This window comes from Cibotium barometz, chromosome 12, assembly GCF_041138505.1.
Source record: "Cibotium barometz isolate CiBa-2024 chromosome 12, ASM4113850v1, whole genome shotgun sequence".
In the NCBI taxonomy this organism is placed as follows: Eukaryota; Viridiplantae; Streptophyta; class Polypodiopsida; order Cyatheales; family Cibotiaceae; genus Cibotium; species Cibotium barometz.
The window spans coordinates 48,448,924-48,471,494 of NC_141057.1; the positions used below are offsets into that span (position 1 = coordinate 48,448,924).

The 22,571-nt window shown below is 41.5% G+C and overlaps 1 protein-coding gene across 1 annotated transcript; it reads left to right on the forward strand.

Moving 5' to 3' along the window:
* The first annotated feature begins 512 nt into the window (after nt 1–512).
* LOC147633521 (uncharacterized) lies at nt 513–4,165 on the forward strand. Its single transcript, XM_086806611.1, has 8 exons — nt 513–2,026; nt 2,115–2,181; nt 2,289–2,351; nt 2,460–2,620; nt 2,730–2,805; nt 2,913–2,969; nt 3,067–3,177; nt 3,305–4,165. Exons 1-8 carry the CDS (start codon nt 969–971, stop codon nt 3,638–3,640), a joined length of 1,929 nt encoding a protein of 642 aa, XP_086662737.1. The 5' UTR covers nt 513–968; the 3' UTR covers nt 3,641–4,165.
* Nucleotides 4,166–22,571: the final 18,406 nt, after the last annotated feature.

The following is a 22,571-nucleotide window of genomic DNA, read 5'->3' on the forward strand; positions in this document are numbered from 1 at the left end:
ACGGGGTCTTTAAGACCCTTGTCAAATGGGATCAATGGCAATGAAATCATGCGCGATCCATCATCATTTTTAGCTTAGCTCTTTAAGCTAGAGGTCTTAGGTTCGATCCTGAGCTTCGTCTACCAAAAGTAAACTTTTTGGTTTTTGACACTTTGGACTTAGAAATTTTTTTGGGTCCAACGTCTAGGTAAACTAGGGAAAATAAGTAAACTAAGGTTAAAAAATAAACTAGAGGCGTCAAAAAATGGTCCTAGTTTACTTTTTTTTTTCCGAGTTTACTTTTCAATCCGATGCATAAATAAAGTGACGACCGTAGGCGGGCGATTTTGCAGCCATCGATCCGGTCTTAAAGACCCCATGCCATATAGTGCCGAGCAGAGAGCGCGCCTGCTCTTGGAAAGGCCCTCTTCCCTCAACATTGTAAAGACAAGGTCTAAATGAATAATGATGCTCTTGGAAGGCCCTCTTCCCTCAACATTGTAAAGACAAGGTCTAAATGAATAATGAAAGACAAAACCTAGAATAATGAAAGATAATACTAAAACAGCACGAGCGTGGCGAAAGGAAGCGGGCGGGTGCGTGGGAGAGACAAGGCCATGCTTGGGGCAGCCCGCAGAGCAGGCAGCACATACATGTTGAGGAAGGGTATCGGATTCCGCGTTGAATTTTGAGGTCAACACAGCGCGCGCGCGCGCCCCCCCGCCCCCCCACCACACACACACACACACACACACACACACACACACACACAGGAAAGGAGTTTCGAGACGCCACTTAACCGCAGCGTCCTCTCTCAACTGTAGCCTTTTAGCACGCCTCTCACCAAGTCATGCCACAGGAGGTTTCCCTCATGGACACCAGCAGCCTTGCACTCCGCCTCCTGTTTGCGAGTCTCCGCTGTTAAAAAACAGATACCTGCAGCATTTTAGGCCTCAGATCTGCGCACCCACACATCTTTCCGCAGGACCATGCGCATCTTCCGATTATTTGACAGGAAGAAGAACCTTCCAAGTCTCTTCCAGGCGCCTGCCTCCGGTAGCTCTGTCCACCCTGCTTCCAATGGGCGGCATGGGCACCGCTCTCGTAGCGTCAATAGGGCCAAGGTCATGGAGCTTCTGGGCGTCGTCAGCCAGGAGGAGTGCTTGGAGATTGATGACCTGCTCAGCGAAGCTTGCTGGGATGATGCATCAGCAGATATTGAAGAAGATGATGCCGCCATCTGGGTGGCAACAGAGAGACCTCCCATATCATCTCCTCAGTTCGAGCTGTCACCACCTAGACCTTCTGTAGAGTATGTGGCCGTTGACATAGCAGTGAAGGAAAATTCTGTACAGAGACTCGCAACAAATCGGCAACCCAAACCACTGAAACTCCTGTGTATAGCAGACATGTCCATGGTGCTGAATAGCACACATGGGCTTGCCAAAACATCCCAACAGACTACATCTCCCCATTCAAGCAAGAACAGAGGCAAACATGACGAGACCATCCCATTACCACCGCCCAGCCCTGAGAAGCACTACCTTCCAAGCCTGCAAACCCGTACTTCCAGATATGTTCACTCCGTAGCTCATCCTCTCCCCCACCCTCCCCCATCTTTAAGATCTCCTTCTAAACAACATGTTCCAGGCTGCATTAGTGCCAAACAGGACATTCCATGCAGGCAAACTGCTTCATGTGACCCCCCAAGTAATCCCACTCAGCAAGCAACACCATCTCACTGCTCAATGGCAAATTTCCGCATGCCTTGTAGAACACCACCAAACTCCCCACCAGAGAGACTACCTCATCAGCTTCACGCACAGTCGTTTGTAAACATGCCCCATAGGTCACCTTCTCCACCCAGACAGTTGCCAAGGTTCCTATCATCCAGCCAGTCCCCTCCCCATCTTTCATCATGCCCTGCACCTGTCACAAAATCCCCACCACAGTCACCAGTTCGCAATGCCCTTTGTCCACGCAGATGGAAAAAGGGTGTGATATTGGGGCAAGGTACCTTTGGGACCGTTCACGAAGGATTGAACCTGTAAGTCTTTTCCTGGCCTGCAAAACTAAGCCTATCGAATGGGTTGCTTTGTTGTGCAGTGTATTTACGGTTATGGTGATGTGTACAGGGAAGATGGGAGCTTTTTTGCTGTTAAGGTGAGCAGCAGGGAGGATGTTTCTCCTGAAATTCAGCAAGTATGTCATCCTCTTCGCTTCATGTTTCTGACGATCCCATTATCTTCTAGTTGAACCTGTTAATCATATGTGCTGATATGTTGTGGGTACTGCTGCATGTGGACCAGGAGGTGGATGTTCTTAGCAAGCTGGAGCACCCAAACATTGTCCGTTATTTTGGCAGTTCAATTGTGAGTGATGACTCGTTTGCAAGTGCCATATATGCTGATGGTGTCAAGTAGCAGGCCAGGCTCTCAGCCTCTCTCTTGTGTCCCTGTTGATGACTATTTTTCAAGCAGGAGGATGGTCATTTATGTATTTTCATAGAACTCGTGAGGATGGGCTCCTTAAACTCCATTCTGCGGAAGTACAAGAGATTTGAAGACAATACAATACGAACCTACACACGACAAATACTCCTCGGCCTTCAATACTTGCATTCAAAAAAAACAATTCACAGGTATTTCTTCCATTTGATCTCATCTCTGGAATCACAAATGCCAAGTTTCAATGTGATCAGACCATATGGTTTACTTACTGGGCTTGTGGTTGTTCCTTTCACAAAACAGGGACATAAAGTGTGCAAATATTCTGGTTGATGTGAATGGCCAGATTAAACTTTCTGATTTTGGGGTAGCCAAGCAGGTGAGATAACTCTGTCTGTGTCTGCTTGCATTTTGGGCATGGATTCAGGTCGACCTGAGCCTTGCCTTTCTTTGCTGATCCATGTCATGATATTCCTTCATCCACAGATGGGCGAGTCTTTGGCCTCCTCTGTGAAGGGCACACCACTATACATGGCACCAGAGGTGTGTAAAGGGCTCTTGTAATTTTCTGTTGTCTTGTCAATGCAACCTATTTTTGCATGCAGTGATCAGCTTTGAAAGAGTCTAGCTGGATCTGCAGGTATTGACAGCAAACAAGAACTGCTATAGCTTTCCAGCTGATATTTGGAGCCTTGGGTGCACAGTCCTCGAAATGGCAGATGGAAAGCCTCCTTGGAGTAATTTGGAGGGGGTGAGTCTCCTTAATAGATGACGCTGTCATTTCTTTTTACTTGTTTGTGTATCCCCTGAGGGGTTCTAGCAAGCTGTTGCCTTTAAGGGGAGCTTAAAGGGCTTCCTGTTGTTGAATTTCTGTACAGTTTGGCTTCCTCTTTAAGGTCAAAAGGGGTGAACTGCCTCCAATGCCCGAGCATCTGCACCCTGAAGGCAAGGATTTTGTCTGCAGGTGTTTGAAATTTCAACCGAAAGATCGGCCCACAGCAATAGAATTACTGCAACATCCATTTGTGGTAAATGTGACCACTCCAGAACCCTTTATCCCGTGTTCACCTCCGTCTCCTGTGTCACTGATACCATGGCCACCATCTTCACCTCCAACTCCCTGTACTTGGGCATATGGAAATCGGTCTCCTAGCCATGCTAGCCGCTTTGACCAAGTATTGGCAGGTGCTCAAAGAGCTCAAAGTTTACTTTAGGGCAGGTGAGAAAAGCTGAATAAGGAAGGATAACTCCCTGTATTGAGGAATTGGGATGATCAATGTCAGTATTTCTCTCTGGCATTATGCCATAGGAACCCAAGCTGATTCAGTCCTTTCTTACAGAGGTGGAACTAGGGCAGGCTGAGGTATGTGGAGTACAAAAGCAATTCAGCCTTCGTTTAAAACTCCTAGCGTAGAGGTGAAACTTTTTGTTTTTTGTATTGAAGGGATATTTTTGTATTTTTATTTTCTAGTGAGGTCTAGTGAGGAAATGGACAGACCACATGCCATTTAGGCATGCAGGAGGAGGGGGCGGGTATTGAACCCACGCCATGGCGGTGTAGGGCAAGAGCTCTTAACCGTTGGGCTATACCCCCCACCTCAGAGGTGAAACTTGTGGTATCAGGGATTTCAAGCTCTGATGTAAATATGCAGAGTCTGGTTATACGGCACTATTTTCTGTTGTGGATTGTATAACAAGTACTCCTTTGTACTAAAATGATGCATGAAGTGAAGGCTAGCTATCTTCTGTGCTGTTGGACAGTTGATTTTTCATTCCCCATCCCTTGTCATGCATCTGTGTGTGTGTGTGTGTGCGCGTGCGCACACACGCCCATCATCATGTTGCCATTCTATTAGCAAGCTGATGAATTTATATCAAGGGACCTTGGCAAGAGAAACTTTTGGATCGATCACGAGGGGTTCTGTTTTGTAGATCGTGAGACTGTTGATGGCAATCAGATTGGTATCCTCTTGGGCATCATCAAGAGTTTTTAGTTACGTTGAGACGGGCCAGACAAAATTGAGGAGCTAGGAAGGATGAAAGATGTGCAAGGGCTTCATGATAATTGCAATTAAGAGAAGATAATGATGAACAGAGCTCTAATACATTGCATTGAGGCTCTTAAATAGTCCAAATACAAGGCCATCCACAAAGAATTTCTCCCACAAATTTCTCCATCTTCCCTTAATTCTTCTTGGTTTTACCACACGTGCGTCTCAACATCATTGCTTACATCACAATGCTTCTAACCCTTTTATCAAAGGTCTAGGCATTAATTATGTAGTGTGGATTAATTACTGATTTTCAATTAATTAATCCACACTACATAATTACTTCTTATAATTCACATTTCCCTTTGTATGACAAATTGAAGGTGGTTTTTAAAACGAATCAAAAGACCACATATGCTACATACATAATGGCCACGGATGACAAGAATGTTTTCATGAGTAATGGGTTTCACCTGTGAAGGCAGGTACTTGGTTTTGGTGCCATATTTTGGCCTTTGATTTTGAAAATTTTGAAGTCGAATGTAGGTTGCAAATTTGATTGGTCTTCAATTTTTGACCTTGGAAATTCTCAAGTTACTGTAATAAATTTGCACACACACACACACACACACACACACACATGCACATATATATATATATATATATATATATATATATATATATATATATATTTGAAATGGTTTTAAAGGCTACCTTTTTTGATACATCATCTTGCAACAAGCAAACTTTTGTGGGTGTGCATGCATGTCTTTGTGCGCAAGCCTTGTAATCTCACCAATGAGTCAGCACACATGCATGTAAAATAACCTTGTACACATAACCACATAAACTCTAGCCACATAATAGGCTACAAATAACCTTGTGCACATACACACATAAATTAAGCTTGTGCACGTACACACAAACTCTAGTTGTAAGATAGGCTACAAATGATTAATTAAATGCTAATACAAAAATACCATGATTAGCACATGATTTTCGTCGTCACACCATTGCTTAGTCCACCATCTACATGACATCTGAACCAGTATCCTCGTATTGTGTGATACCTCAATCGGTACCTTCGCACATCTTACTATCTATACTTAAGACATAATCTATGTTAGTTAAACAATCAATTGAACACATCAATCAATTCTAACACTGTCATGAGAAATAAGTAACCATAATAACAAATCACACTGCCTGATATAAAATAAAAAAACACGAGTGATTTTTGTAACACCCAAGCTCTTGGTGTCCTTGTATTCACATGTAATTGTTGTATTGGTTTATTATCCCACGATTATCCACGCATAAAGTAGGTAATTGTGGTTTATTATCCCACAATTGTCCACCCATAGAGTAGGCAATTTACTCTTGGATATCATATCGTGACATTGTGAGATATGAGATGATGAGTCCACATGGTTGTGGAAGGTTCTAGTCTACACCACAAACCTAGTTTTTATAAGCCAAGTCTACATTGTAGACAGTGGCACCACCTATGATCACGGATCTACGTGTGCCCCGTATACACATGCTTACATAGATACATAGCCATCCCCTTTTTCACATAGTTCATCAATCATCATTGTGATTTTACCACCTAGCTTCAACTAGCATACAATCTGCATCTAAGCATTTCTAGATTAGCCATTAAAGTTTCCTTCACACACAAGCACACGGGTGAGGCTTTTCCCCATTGATTGTATCATATTAGTAATACAATATGCTTCTCTATCTCTTTTATTGTGCAATTTGAGTTTTAAAGCTGTGTTGTGGAAGATCCTACTTTTAGTGAATGTTGCATACACCACATGTTGCATCCTCTTACATAAGGTCAAGTACTTATTTTGGGCGTCTTTAAAAAATGGCATAGAACTAGTTTGTGTGAAGAATCCTTGGACACATTAACAATTGAGGAATCTATGGAACAAAGGGATGAAATTGTAGGAAATGTAGTGATTCCTATCGTGGAAGACGCTAATTTTGTGTAATTTGAGTTTTAAAGTTTTGTGCTATGAAAGATCCTACTATTAGTGAGGGTTGCAAACACCACATATTGTATCCTCAAACATAATGTTCAAGTGCTTATTTTGGGTGTCTTTAAAAAATGGCATAGAAACTAGTGTGTATTAAGAATGCTTGAAAACATTAGCAAGTGAGGAATCTATGGATCAAAGGGATGAAATTGTAGGATATGTAGTAATCCCTATCATGGAAGACCCTATCGAGGTTGGTGGACAATAAAAGAACTCTTAGGACTAATGCTACTTGGAGAGAGCTTGAAGATGGCCTACTACTCCACCTGAGAGTATACCAGACCCTATTCCAGAACTGAAAATAAGACCTATGATGGAGCCTTAGAGTATCCCAAGGCCTTGACCATACTTATAACCATTCTCAAGAGGCCTCAAATCATTCACATTCAATCTATCCACATCCATACATTCATTCACATTCACATCTATCCACATCCATCCATTCATTTACATGCACATCTATCACATCACATCTCTTTCTCATCCATCTACATCACATCACATCTCTTCACATTCACTCACATTCACATCTTATCACATCACATTCACATCTCATCTAATCACATCGCATCTATTTTTACATCCCATCAGATTCATTTGCATTCATTCAGATCCACATCACATCTTATCACATCCACTTTTAGTACCGTTTTCTACTTTCGATACTAATAGGACTTTTCTAAGTTTCTGCCAATTGCTTGGCCTAGTTAAAGGTACTTTTTCTCGATCCCATTGAATCTACGTATCAGAGTGTTGTTGAAGGAGCCTTTGCCTCTACGACCAATTCAGCTAGACCCCCTACACTACTAAATGTAGTGAAGGAGTACTCAGTGGGAAGTGAAAGTTGGCCTTCCATGGGTCATTATAGTCATCATATAATATTTTCTCTTTGAGGTGTTTGGAGATGACTTCATTTCCACCTTGTCAAGGGAATTGCTTCCTAGGAAAGATTCAATGCACGTTGCATACATGATGGCAAGTCCAAGCCTACCTCAAAGTGAGTGCAAATATTGCCCATGAGACATAGCAGGCCTCACTTTACAACCTTCTTGTCCTTGGAAGTTCAACCCGATAGGTTATCTTTTACAAGGAAATTCTCAAATTTAGAGAGAGTTATCTAATTAGATCATATGGAAATCTAAGAGCCCACATAGTTGAGCTTAAAGAGGAGGACGATGAGCCATGCCGCAATGAGTACCCAAGGCCAAAGATAGCTGACACTACTTTGAAAGCAATGAGATGAATGGCATGTTGCATGTTGTTTTATAAGGCAACATTGGTCTCTATAAACTTGGATATGGAGACATTGGTGTCTATGTAATCACCAAAGATTGTTGGGAGCCCACTATTCATTGGCATGAGCCTCATGGTCAAGCTTTCCGACTTGACTAAACAATTGTGTATCCTTTAGAATGTGAAAATCAAGACCTTCGGGTTAAGTTTCCACCATTCATTGGTGATGATGGGTTTCTAGAGAAGAGGGTTGTAAACTATGATCCTTGAAAGGCCTACATGAGAGACGTAAGGCTGGTTCTCAATTGGGAAACCAATCATATTTACATACGTAGAGGTAACTAGTCCTTAAAGATAGACTTGCAAACAGAGAAGATTCATCCCATGGGTCGATGCATTCTTACCCCAATGAGTTTGATACAATCATATCGCTTTGGTTACATTTGTAGATGTTCCACCAAGTTGTTTGACAATGAAGATGTGAACTAGGATTATGATCCTCTTCTTCTAGAACCTAATGACTCTGAGGTTTTGATTCGTGCATTAGCAGCCATGGACACTCTTCCAAGAAAGCTTGGAACAAGGTTTTCAGGATTGAAGGAATAGAATAACCTCCATCTTCATGCTTAGTACAACATCCCTTTTGGGAGCTAACAGTGACTTTAAACCATGAACTAGTGACTCATCTAGCCATGACTCAACAGAAGAAGCCACTTTCACATTGCCCACAATCACCCAGCCAAGAAGGAGGAAACTACATAGGAAGCCTAAGAAGTATGTCCTCCATATGGAAAAACGGACCTTCATTGGTTGATACATTGAGTTCGTGGATTCACATGAGACCCACATGTGACCTAACCAAGATAACTCTTCAGGACAAGATAGTGACTAAAATAGGTGATGAGGAGGTTATTTTTTTGGCGAGCATTTGGTGGTGAGCTTTTTTCATTTTGGCGAGCTTTTGGTGCCAAGGTTTTACTGACCTAGAGTGGAGGTGATGAGGTGATAAGAGTATGTCCATGTCAGCATGAGATTATACATGTCCAAACATACAATATCACCATGATCATGCATGCCATCATGTATATCCATGATATGCCATGCATGTTGTATGTGTGGGATGGGTTGAATGGGCATGGGATGCGTTGTTTTTATGACATGGATGGATTGTATGTGTGCGAGATGGGCTATTTGTGAGCTAGATGGGTTGTATGTACACATGAGGACCTGTATAGGCTCCAAATAGGCTATATGTGCGTGGGATGGGATGTATAGACGTGGGATGGGTTCTTTGTAATTCATATGGTAGATGGGTTATATGTGCACATGAGGGGTTGTTTGTGCTTCTAGATGGGATGTATGGCCATGAGATGGGTTTCTTGTGAGCTAGATGGGTTGTATGTATACGTGAGGGCTTGTATAGGCAACCAGTTAGGTTGTATGTGTGCCGAATGGGATGTATGGATGTGGGATGGATTGTTTGTGATCTAGATGTGGTGTATGGGTTGTATGTGCACGAAATGGGTTATGTATACGAGAGGGCATGTATGGGTACCAAATAGGCTGTATGTGTGCATGGTGGGATGTATGGGCACACCAAATATGTTGTATGTGTGCATGGTGGGATGTATGGGCACACCAAATAGGCTGTATGTGCGTGATGGGATGTATGGATGCAGGATGGGTTGTTTGTAATCTGTATGGGCTGTATGTGTGCGGGACGAGTTGAATGGCCATGGCATGGGTTGTTTGTGAGTTAAAAGGGCTAAATGTGTGTGGCAGGGGCTATATGGGCATGAGATGGGTTGTATGTGTGTGGGATAGGTTGTATGTGTGCCAAATGGACTATATAAGCACTATATAGGTTGCATGTGACCGTATGAGTTGTACGTGTGCACGATGGGTTGCAGGTGACTAGTAAGACTTGTATGTGTGCACGACGGGTTGCATGTGAGTGTGATGCTGCATGTGTGCATGGGATGTGCTATATATGTGTGAGATGGCCATAGGACATAGTTGGATTGGTTATATGAGTGTGGTGGGAGGGGCTGTATGGTCACCGATCAAGTTGCATATGAGCAGTATAAGTTGTATGTGTGCAAGACGGGCTGTATGTGAGCGTGATGGACTACATGTGTGCATGGGATGGGTTATATATGTGCGAGATGAGATGTATGCCAATGCGATGGGTTGTTTTTTGAGCTGGATGGGCTCATTTATGATTTAGATGGTAGATGACGGGATGGGTTGTTTATGATCCTAGATGGGTTGTTTGTGAGATGGATGGGTTGTACGTATATACGGGAGGGCATGTATGGGCACCAAATAGGCTATGTGTGTATATAATGGGATGTATGGATGTGGGATGCGTTGTTTTTAATCTAGATGGGATGTATGTGTGTGGGATGGGCTGAATGGCCATGACATGGGTTATCTATGAGCAAAAAGGGCTAAATGTGTTTGGGAGGGGCTAAATGAGCATGAGATGGGTTGTGTGTGGGATAGGCTATATGTTTGTGATATGGACTATATCTGCACTGTATAGGTAGCGTGTGACCAATATGAGTTGTAGGTGTGCACGATGGGCTGCATGTGCGTGTGATGTTGTATGTGTGCATGGGATGGGCTATATATGTGTGAGATGGCCATAAGACATGTTTGGATTGGTTGTATGTGTGCAGGAGGGGTTGTATGATGGCACCAGATAGGTTGCATATGAGCGATATAAGTTGTATATGTGCAAGACAGGCTACATGTGAGCGATATAAGTTGTATATGTGCAAGACAGGCTACATGTGAGCGTGATGGACTACATATATGTATGGAATGGGTTGTATATGTGTGAGATGGGATGTATGCCGATGGGATGAGGTGTTTTTGACTTGGATGGACTGGTTTATGATCTAGATGGTAGATGATGGGATGGATTGTTTATGATTCTAGATGGGCTATAAGTGCAAGAGATGGGTTGTGTGTGAGATGGATGGGTTTTATGTATATGGGAGGGCATGTATATGGGCACCAACTAGATTGTTTGTGTGCGTGATGGGATGGATGGATGTGGGATGGGTTGTTTGTAATCTAGATGGGCTATATGTGTGGAGGATGGGCTGAATGGACATGACATAGGTTGTTTATGAGCTAAAAGGGCTAAATGTGTGTGGGAGGGGCTATATGGGCATGAGATAGGTTGTACGTGTGTGGGATGGGTTGTATGTGTGCGAGATGGTCTATATAGGTTGCATGTGACCAATATGAGTCGTACGTGTGCATGACGGGCTGCATGCAAGTGTGATGTTGCATGTGTGCAGCATGGGATGGGCTATATATATGTGAGATGGCCATAGGACATGTTTGGATTGGTTGTATGTGTGCGGGAGGGGTTGTCTAGATGTGCACGTGAGCGTGATAGACTACATGTGTGCGTGGGATGAGTTGTATATGTGGTGAGACAGGATGTATGCCAAATAGATGGGTTGTTTTTGAGCTAAAAGGGCTAGAATGAGTTGCCAATGGGGATCCCATTGGGCTATCCATGGTCAGAATGGTCTTCTATTTGTGCAGGTCAAAGGGTCCATCTTGGCTGCCTGCTGTGCTGGGAAGTGAGACAAGCCAAAGAGGCAAGGAAGACAAAGGGAGTACAAGAGAAAGAGAGAGATGAGAGTACGAGAGAGAGAGAGAGAGAGAGAGAGAGAGAGAGAGAGAGAGAGAGAGAGAGAGAGAGAGAGAGAGAGAGAGAGAGAGAGTCTTGTAAAAATGTAAGAGGGAGAGGAAAATTCATGTAAATAGGGGACAACATTTTTTTACTGGAATGGATTAATTAGTTGTTTATTTTTATTTATTTATTGGTTAAGGTTTGCATGGCATAGTGGTTTAGTTTATTGATGCTTGTTTTTGTTAACAAATCTAGAACCATCTTTCGCTTTTTAGTATTTTGCACATTTGTCCACCTTCATGGTATTTGGTCTTGTTACATCGTAGGACTCTCTCTCTCTATCTCTCTTTGTTGTCTGTTGTCAACCTTCTCTCTCTGTGAGTTCATGATCCCTTGGCTAAAGAATAGTACATTCACGCTCTCTCTCTCTCTCTCTCTCTCTCTCTCTCTCTCTCTCTCTCTCTCTCTCTCTCTCTCTCTGGGTTCGGCACCACAATTGAGTGGCTCATGTTTGCTTAGTTCCATATTAAAGTATTAAACACATATTGCATGCTAATATATACATATAAAGTATTAAATTTCATAATAGAGATATTAAAAAGAAAAGAATATGTATGTATGTATGTATGTATGTATATATATATATATATATATATATATATATATATATATATATATATATATATTGAGAGGAGAGAGAGAGAGAGAGAGAGAGAGAGAGGAAGCATGTGTGTGTGTGTGTGTGTGAGAGAGAGAGAGAGAGAGAGAGAGAGAGAGAGAGAGAGAGAGAGAGAGAGAGAGAGAGAGAAATAAAGTGATATTAACGTCCTCCGAATGCCTTGAAGGCATATGGGACCAGAAGTACATCATGACTAATACAATCCACTTTGGGTGAAACCAAAATAACAAAGAAAAAGCAACAAGCTGGAGAAGAAGAAAAAAGCAACGAGCTGGAGAAGAAGAAAAAATCCTATGTGGTTTTTTGTGTACGGAATTCTTCAATCACGGCCCACCCTTCACGATAGACTGCCCACTTCCATTCTCACATGCTTGTCGGACTTTTGCAAGTTCTACTTTCTTGGCTATGAGTTGCGTGGGAGTTAACTCCTCGACAATCCAAAACTTTGTATGTTTAAGCTCTTTAGACTGTCGTAGAATTGCCACTTTGTCTCTCTTTGAGTAGAACATCAAAATTGCCATTTTCCCCTTGGCCACAATTTTCCAAGGAGCTCCTATATTAATTGGTAAAACTCTACTAACTCTCCTTGACGTTAGTTTGCTATCAGATATGTAGAGGCCTTCTTCTCCCTCTTTTGCTACATCCACACTATCCCATGCTTTCAGGTAAGCCACCCACTCGTATATGAGTGGATATCTCTTCTCGTCTCGAAGCTTATTCTCTTTGATTGTTGAGATGACATCACCTTTGGCTGATCGAGATCTTTACATGCTCGGTCCATCAGAGAAAATCGAAGCTCATTTTGGGGCCTTTTGGCTTAGAGTAAAAAAGGCAATCCACCAATAAGAGTGAGGCCTACGTAACTTGTAAATTTGTAAAAAAAAAAATAATTTCCAGATTCTAGAGAGTGAAACGTGTTTCAGTATCTATGCAAGTTTTTCAAGACTATCAATCTAACATTTTTGTGTTTGAGTTTGATATTCTTGTTTTAGATTCATTAATTCTTTTTTGATTTGCATGCCAAAATTAAATATGATAATGTTTCTTTTCTTATTTTTTCTCAATGTAATGGTTTAGTGCTCCTTCTATTATGTTTTTGTGATCGTCATTCTCTATGCAACTATGAACTTGTTTCTTTTGCTATTCTTATGCAATGTGGTGATCTTACGTTTTTAATATTGAGGTGCTTCAATATGGAAAACCTAATCATATCGCAAGCTTGTGGTAAACAGAACATCTCTCAAGTTCAACAAAACATTGATGAGGGAGAAGAATGAGAAATCCACGGGAGACCCCACCGCCCTTCTCCGTCAATACAATCTATAATATTGGTAATTGTATTAGGGAAAATGATCAATGGGCACATCTCACTATATCAAGAGGAAGTTGGATACTGAAGAAGCCAAAAAACGCAAGAGATAAAATTCTAATAATGTCTTTCAAAATAGTTTTGTAGCCTTAAAATGCAATATGGGTTGCAGTTTCCTCCTTTTGTTTTGATTGATGATGGTGACAGAAATGGCAAGAGAAGTGAAAATGCACCACAATACCATACCAAGTTTAGCTTCCCTCCTAAATTTGGTTTGAATGTTTATAATTTAACGATCTTCATTATTTTTAATCACTAGTAGCCACGATTCCCTTCGCTTTTGGCAAGTCATAAATGTGCCAAAGGACACACTCCATGAGGAATATCTACCTTTTTAATGCCCAGGTTGTTTCTCTCTCTACACTTTTCACAATTTTTTAAAAAAAAAAGAAAATCATTCTCAGCAATGTACACCGACAAGATACAAAGCCCATATACGGCAACACACACAAACCATGGTCACCACATGGGGGATATATTGACCACATAAATATCACATGGGGGATATATTGACCACATAAATATCACATGCACCCCATTCTAACCATGTAGGCCACGCCATGATGATACTAAGCATGTAAAGACTTCGGGTGGCCTATTTTGACCATGTATGTGCTTGATTTGGTGCCATATGGACCATACAAGTGCCACACCAAGGCAAGGCCGGGCATGCAAAGATCTCAGGAAGCTTGTTCCAATCATATGCGGATCACATGGATTGGACATACCATACCAAGATGACGCCGAGTATATAAAAATCTTGAGTAGTCCACTCTAACCATGTACAAATCACATGGATCACCATGCAAAGCACACCGTGAGATGATCGAGCATCTAGAGATCACATAGAGCCCATTATGACCATGTATGGGGGGACACATGGACCGTATAGACCACACCAAGACAACACCAAGCATGTAAAGGTTTTGAACCATAAAAAATCACAAAGCACAAGGCAGCGCATAGTTTGAGAAGACCATGCAAATAGAAACCACATAGAGCCCATTCTGACCATATACAGATCATATGGACCATATAGCGCACATCGGGAGAAGAACAAGCATATGGAGATTACTTATACATATCACATGGACCATGCAAAGCACAATGGGAGAAGACCAATCATATGGAGATTCCATGGAGCCCATTCTCCATATGGAGGGAGGCCACACTGAGACAACACCGAGCATGTAGAGGTCTTGTGTAGCCCATTTGTACCATAGATAGATCGCAGAGGATGAGGTAGACACACATAGAGAAGACTAAGTGTATAGAAATCACATAGAGCACATACCAACCATATGTGTATAGAAATCACATAGAGCACATACCAACCATATGCGGATCGCATGAACTGTACAAGCACATTGCGAGAAGACCAAGCATGTGGAGATCCCATATAGCCCATCTCACATACCATATAGATAATCCAAGGCCATGAAAACCACACCAAGATGACATTGAGCATGTAAATGTCTCAGACAACCCATTCGGACCATGTACATATCTCAAAGGATGAGGTAAAGCACACCTTGAGAGAAGACCAGGCATATAGAAAACACATAGAGCACATTCTGATCATATGCAAATAACATGGACTCAACATAGTACACCAAGAGAAGGCCAAGCATGTGGAGATCCCATAAAAACCATTCCACACATGTATGGACCATCCAAGGCCATGATCTATGACATCATGCATGGCCATCATGTGTATGATACATGTATGTCCATGGTGCACATGATAGCATGTATGTCCATGATGCATCTATGTCCATGTCCATGCCACATCACATGCTTACATGGACACCGTCACATGTTGACATGGGCACGTCAAGTGCCATATCATTAGGGTAGTCCATATAAGAAAAACCCATGGAGCTAAAGCTTGCCAAAAAAAAAGCTCGCCGCTAAATGCTTACCAAAAAATTCCCCGATGATGATAAGGAGCCCATGATCTCAAAGCAAGCTCTAAGCCAAGCTCTTCTGAGTAGCTAGACATAAGATTAACAAAATCAAGAATCAAGAAGAGAAGGAAGTTAAACTCAAAGAGCTGGTTGAGCCTTAAGAGAAACATCTGAGGCACTGAGTAATTTAAGTCCTACAACATTGGGTATAGAGTGGTACACATCAAGAAGGCGCAAAGAAGCTTGGGTGGAGATCCTCGTACCTCTTATGATGGCCTCATCAAGGTCAAGGAAGTAAATCTCGCTAGCCCTAGCCTGAAGAACCTAAGCTAGTATTCATGGTAAAAGACCTCACCCCCCTAAGCAAGAAGGAGAGTTGGTATCATTGCTCTTAAAGAATAAAGATGTTTTCACCTAGAACTTTAACATGAAGGGAATTCCTCCGAAAGTGGCAAAACCATCAAAATAGAGAGCATCACACATAAATTCCAAGTATGAACGAATGGTCAAAGAAGTGCTAGACAAGCTCCTTGACACGGGATTTGTGTATAAGATTGAGCAACAAGAGTGGTTTTCACAGATAGTGATCATTCCCAAGAAACACAAAAAAGCTTAGAGTGTGTCAACCCCAAAAATGTTAATGTTGCCCCCACAATCACTATCCCCTTTAAGAGTTAGAGTAGAAGCTTATAGCTTCTTGAATGGCTTCTCAGGCTACAACTAGGTGCTAATTGATCCAACATACTAATATAAGATAACATTTGCTTACGGAGTGGAAACCTATGCTTTATCGCATCATGCCATTCGACGACTAGACCAATACCCCCACCATCACCCAATACTTAATGTGTATAACCTTCAAGAATCTCCTTTGGAAGATCCTAGAGATATTAATTGGCAACCTTTGTGTACATTAAATGTGGAAGGATAATCTTTCTCATCTTAGGCTTATTGTTGAGAGATGCTGACTCTACCACTACATCTCATTGAACCCACTCAAATGTCAATCATGGGTCAAATATGGTGTCATCCTGGAACATATTTTCTCTGAGAATGGCACCTCCACAAATGAGAATAAGATCCATGTCATCATCTTGGAGATCATAATCCATCAACTACGAGGGGGTCTAGAGATTCATGGGACGACAGGTAGGGTATAATATAAGATTCATCATCTTGTATGTCATATATGCCAGACCTTTGTTTAAGTTGTTGAATGGAATGCCAATGGGTATACAAAAAGTAAAAGAAGGCATTAGCAAGAACACCCATCTTGAGATCCTCCAATTGGGACCTAAATTTCCATGTGCATATTGATGCTTCAGCTTTAAATAGTATTGGATGCATGTTAGTATAGCCAAGAGGAGCACAACATGGGCTTCCCTGTGACCTTTGTTATCAACTCAATGATAGTGAATGAAACTACACCACGACTAAGAGAGAGAAAGAGAGAGAGTTTATCCACCCATGTGGTATAGATAATATCTCCTAGCTGTAAATTTTATTTTCTTTATTGAGCATCAAGCATTTCTTTATTTGCTTAATAAGCCAGGGTTCATCACCACCAAATAGTTACTCATTCTTTTGGAATTTAATTTCACCATCACTGTGGAAAAGAGATCAATGCATGTCCATGTTGATCATCTTTCCATAATTCTAAAAAATGAACCCCCCTTATGAGAGTGGAAGATGATCTTCCCAATACTCCATTCCTCCATACTAAGAAATGGAGAGAAGATATTGCTCACTTCTTAGTCAACAGATTTCCAATAGGCTATCCCATCAAGAAGATAGAACTGTCTCCTCAATTGATAGTGAGAATGGTATATTGATAGTGAGAATGCTTTAAAATAATGGTCAAAGTGACACATGAGACAATTCATTTGTAAAGATAACTTTGTCGTGATGTCCTTGAGCAAGCCCATTTTGGCATCGACATATGACACTTTATCGGGGACATGATAGCCCGTAATGTTCTCTAGGCCAACCTATGGTAGCCTATGATGAATGCCAATGGTTTTCCATGGTCCAAGAGAAGGATTGCATGCCCCTAACTATGGTAATCTTGGAATGACCATTTGAACATGGATCCTATTAGCCTAGCTATCGCTAAAAGCAATATATGTGTGCTTTATCATAGTCACCAACAATTAGTTCATTAAGTGGACTAAGGCTGAGGATACACAAATTTGACATGAGATCTATCACCAACTTCCTTTATGAAAATGTGATTACTCATTTCAATTGCTCGCTATATAGTGAGCAATTGTGGTATGCATTTTATAAATGAAGTGGTGTAGTGCTTGCTCAAAAAAATTCCTTGTGATTACTCATTTCTGTTACCCACTATATTGAGTGATGTGGTATGTATTTTATAAACGAAGTGGTGCAATTCTTGCTCAAAAAATTCCTTGTGGTGCATTTCGGTTGCCCGCTCTATAGTGAGTGATCATGTAGCAAGACATAATCTGAAAGAAAACCCCTCATAGAGGTTATTTTCCTTAGAGAAAGTGAGTGAGAAAAGACTGCTATTCACTTACACAAACGTCCTCAAAGACACGAAAATTTGCCTTAAATAAATTGGGTGAGCAGCGATTGTAATCCACACTTATAGATTGATGGTTTAAAACTACAGCAGTCAATTGGTTTGGTAACCAACTTAAGGATAAATGCATGAAGTTAGGAGACATGGTACTCATGTATAGTGCCAAGAACACCAAACAAAAGCTCAAGTACAGAGGCCAAGGTCCCTATCGTGTCGTGAAAATTGATCCTCAATGTTTAGTAAAGATAGAGACCCTCGAATGTGGCCTTAGAAGGTTATTTCAATGGTACTACGCTGAAATGCTACTATGGACCTCTCACCTAGGACATGCTCTATCAAATCCACAAGAGAAAGGAGAAGAAATGAGAGGCCGCACACCTCAACGATTACCCGATAATAGAAGATCCAAAGAGTCTATAGGCCCCCAAGCATAGAGATCTTTGGACACAAAGCTGACCTTTGGCGGTGGTGGGCTGAAAGAGAAAAAATGGTGGGACCTACTCAACTTGAGCTAGAGTTTCCCCAAAAAGACCACCTAGCTATATGGCCCACCTTGGTTTACATTGGAGCTAGTCATAACGTATTATGTTGGGAAACATGGACCTCATTAGGCCACCCGCCCCCTCACACCATATGAGCTACCCTTATTATGGTAACAACTCCCAATGCATCAATGTCAGTTATTAAAAAGCGGAGTTTTACATTGGAACTAAACCTATAGCTTTGCAAGTGTTATGTGAGCCCCTTTAGGTACAATGAAAGAGAGCATCGTCCTTGAAAGGGGATGGATTATAGCCATTGATTCTGTAGCTAGTTTATGAAAAGAAACCATGGCACTCAAGCCAAACCTCAACCACAATACCCTTTGGGGAGGTCGCCAAGAAGGAGTGAACACCCTTTGGTGGGGAGGTCACCAAGAAGGCAATCACCATTTAGCCAGAAGACAACCTATGAGCAAAAATATGTTAAAAGGAGTCTCAAGGGCAAATGACATTTATTCACAACCTGAGTCCCATTGGATCCCTCTCAAGATGCTATAATCTCAAGGCTTGTATGAGAGAAATCTTCTGTCTAGGTTATCCCAAAAACCTCGTTGTCTACACCATAACCCCTAAGCTAAAGAGAGTCAAGTGATGGACCCATGCTATACGCTACACTATCCCCCTATTACAATGGATAATGCTTACCTTAACACGTTGTGGGGAACTTGCCGGTATATCCAAGCTCGTATCTTTGAAGACTCCAAGCTATGCTAGTGGTAACTAGCTCCACTCCTTTGCTTCCTTCCTCAAGCTGTCACATGAGGTTGCCTCTCCTCATACAAGGACACTCACTCCTCTCTCTACTCTCACATTCATAAACACCAGCATAAGAGGACCAAGAATGAAGCTCTCTTTCCTCTCAACTCTCTCTCTCACCACACCATAGACTGATGAGCAGGCGGAGGGTGTGTGTGCACATGGGTGTTTGTGCATGTGCGATGATGCGAAGTGCGACTGGAGGTGTGAAGGAGTGTGTGTGAATATGCATGCAAATGGTGCAAATACCCATGTAGGCAAGTGGGCGCATGGGTGAATTTGTGGGATGTTTGTGAATGAAATATACAAGTGTATCATCGAAATATACGTGTGCGGAGTGTGTGTGCATGCACAATGCGACTTGTGAGTGTGGATGGAAGCACGCGAGAGTGTAAATGGCTAAAGGTATGTGAATATGTGGGTGTATTCCCATGTGAATGGGCGGTGCATGTGTACGGTCAGGTGAGCAGACCGCATGGCATGGGTGCACGTGCAAAGTGTGTATGTTCGTGTGTGTGTGCACATGTGTGCTTGATTGGTGTGCCAATGGGAATGTGAGGGTGTATGTGCACATGCGTGCATTAATGAAGGTGCGAATATACGAATGTGTGCTTGTGTGCAAGTGTGTCTGCATTGCACTAAGGTGAGAGTGCGTGCACATGCGAATGTGAATGTGAATGTGAGTGTGCAAAAGTGTAGAAGAGGGTACACGTGCACGTGGTGAGTGTAGAAGCACGTGTAAATGGGTGCACAATGTGCAAATGTGCGCTAATGTGCCAATGTGTGGAAGAGAAATTGCATGCATCGGATGCATTTGTGTGAATGAGTGTGCGCACATTTGCACTATCAACTCTCTCTCTCTCTCTCTCAAAGAATGGATAGGAACATGTGCTAAAAGTAATAATCTAATCTCTCAAGTCCCTCTCTATCTCCACATACACAACATGCACCAAAACACACATAAGAAACTAGAAAGTTTTGGAGAAGAGTCCCACCTCAATGGCGATGAGACGAGGCTCTTTTGCCAATGGCGTCTCCATGAAATCACAATCCCCCTCAAGTGTGAGTGTGATGAGGCACTTGATGGAACCCATGTTGATGAAGCCTTTGATATTGTGAAGGCACATGCTCATGTATAAGGGTTGAACTGGTGAGACCCATGCCAAACTTCACACTCGAGGAAGCCCTCCACATGAATGCTCCTTATTAGGGTTCTTTTACACCATTAAGGTTTTGAAAACCTTATCATTCTGGTGTTTTATGTGCGTGGCGATCAAGCAATCACAATCTAAGCTACCAATTCCAATAATGCACGAACAAATTGTGGAATACAAGAATAAAAAATGACTATCCCACTCTAATTCAACCTAATGAAGCTCAATGCTCATGTTTTTGGAGTGGATTCCACTTCTAATCAAAATTTCTAAGCTAATTTTGTGATCAAAGCAATGAAATCTAAACCTCTTGGGCTCCAATTTCATGCAAATCACCAAAAAACCAAGGTTTTACCCAACCAATAGATGAAAATAGAATGCCGTAATGCAAAATGAACTTCAAATCAAAATCAAAAGCGAAAACAAGCACATCCAATAGCTTCATAACCGTGTGTTTTTCGGAGTGTTACCTTCTAATCAACACTAAGAAATATTGGGAGATCCATATAGCTTGGAATGGATGAAAAAATAGAGCTAAAACTTAGGCTAGTCCCCACCATAATGAAGCCAAATATGTTCAAGTCAAGAGCTTACCTTAGCCTTGCCTAAGCATGTGTCGTTGGGTCTTGTCTTTGAGCTGCAAATTCCCATTGTGGGTACACAAGCTCGTCCATCGCACATCTCCACTCCATGGTCACACCGGAATGCTCCTTGCCAAAGGGGTGAAGGGAGAGGTCTCTATGCTTTGATGGAGGCAACAAGAGAGCTATCTTCGCGATCGTTCTCTTTCACAAAATGCGGGGAAGAAGAGGAGACTAATGTAAGATGAAAATCTACAATCAAATCTATCTAGCATATATCTATCAAGCAAGCAATATTCAATAGCATGCAAGCAAGCAAGAAGAGGGAAGAAGGAGAGTTCTAAAGAAAACTATTGCAAGGGAATGGTTGTCTTGCTTATTGTAAAAAATTACTTATATACAAATGACTAGTCTTCACTCTCGGCCGACCAAACTTAAAAATGGGCCAACCTCCATTACTAGTCTTAAGCAACTATGTACATGGAGCCTATAGACATTCTCTATTTGACATTAATCCCATGGTAAGGCTACGTTGTATGTTGCAGTGTTGTCTTGCAAAAGTTAAGAGTCCGTTTACGCAAGTAAGATGCATTATGGTAGGTCGGGTGAACAAAACCATGTTAACAATGGAGTGGTTAACAATCTACTAAAAGATCATTTGCAAGCATTATGGACCCCTTTGAATACTCTCAAACATCATTGTTTTGAGAACTATGTGTGTCATCATAGCATGGCTCGTGGCCATGCAAGGTATGTTGACTGGATAATCAACCGCCAACTTCAACATTACCATGAGTGACCTTGAAATGCTAGGTCAAGGAAGACCTATGTGCATGCTATGGATGGTTGTGCTTTTAAGTCTATAGAAAGCGTGGTTTTCTTTAGGTTTTGTTTTTTATGTGTTTAAATGGTGCCCAACTATAATCCCACTTGAATGCAGCTAGAATTAGGATGCCAGCATTCCAAAATCAAACAAACCTCTCCAAAAAATCTTCATGCTTTTTAGACTTTTCTTAGTAGTGGATAGTTTTAGTGCAAAGACAACCATTAAAATTATGCAATAATAAGCGAGGCACGCAGCTATATTTGGCTTGAGTCCTTAAGCTTTGTTTAGGGATTTATACTTGACATAAGAGGATGCAACGACAATGTTAAAAGCATAGCAAGCACCATTTTTAAAGTGTGGAGTTACAGTGCTAACTTGTCAAGTCCAAATGCCAACTCTGAAAGCAGCAACTAGCAAGCACTTCACTCAACTCTAGACTAAAGTAGTAGATTCATTTCCCTCATAAATTTGCACTTAAATTAGAGATATTCACAAGCTTCACCATGATTACAACCATCTCATCCCACATATACCATCTCTCTTTATTCTTTTTGTTGTTTAATAATCATTTTGTATTTTTATAATTAGTTATTATTTTGATTCATTTCTCTCCCCCTCTCAAATCTCTTTCTCTCTCTCACCTCTCTCTCACTTTTCCTAACCTTTGATTTTATAATAAATTTTTAAGTTTTAGCATCTTTAGGCATCTCAAACATAGCTAGATAAAACTACATGGAAAATAAGAGGGTTTGAAAACAACAGGCGAAGCCTATAATGATATAAGTACATCTTCTGTATTATTATGTAGCACTCTGAAAAAGAACCCATTCTCTACACTTGCAACACTCAAAGTGATTTTCTA

What these genes read in the sequence shown, in the direction of transcription:
- LOC147633521 (XM_086806611.1), top strand. Translation starts at nt 969, where the DNA reads ATGCGCATCTTCCGATTATTTGACAGGAAGAAGAACCTTCCAAGTCTC. An exon ending in GTTCACGAAGGATTGAACCT is followed by an intron (nt 2,027 to 2,114) that starts GTAAGTCTTTTC and finishes TGATGTGTACAG; the next exon opens with GGAAGATGGGAGCTTTTTTG. An exon ending in ATTTTGGGGTAGCCAAGCAG is followed by an intron (nt 2,806 to 2,912) that starts GTGAGATAACTC and finishes CTTCATCCACAG; the next exon opens with ATGGGCGAGTCTTTGGCCTC.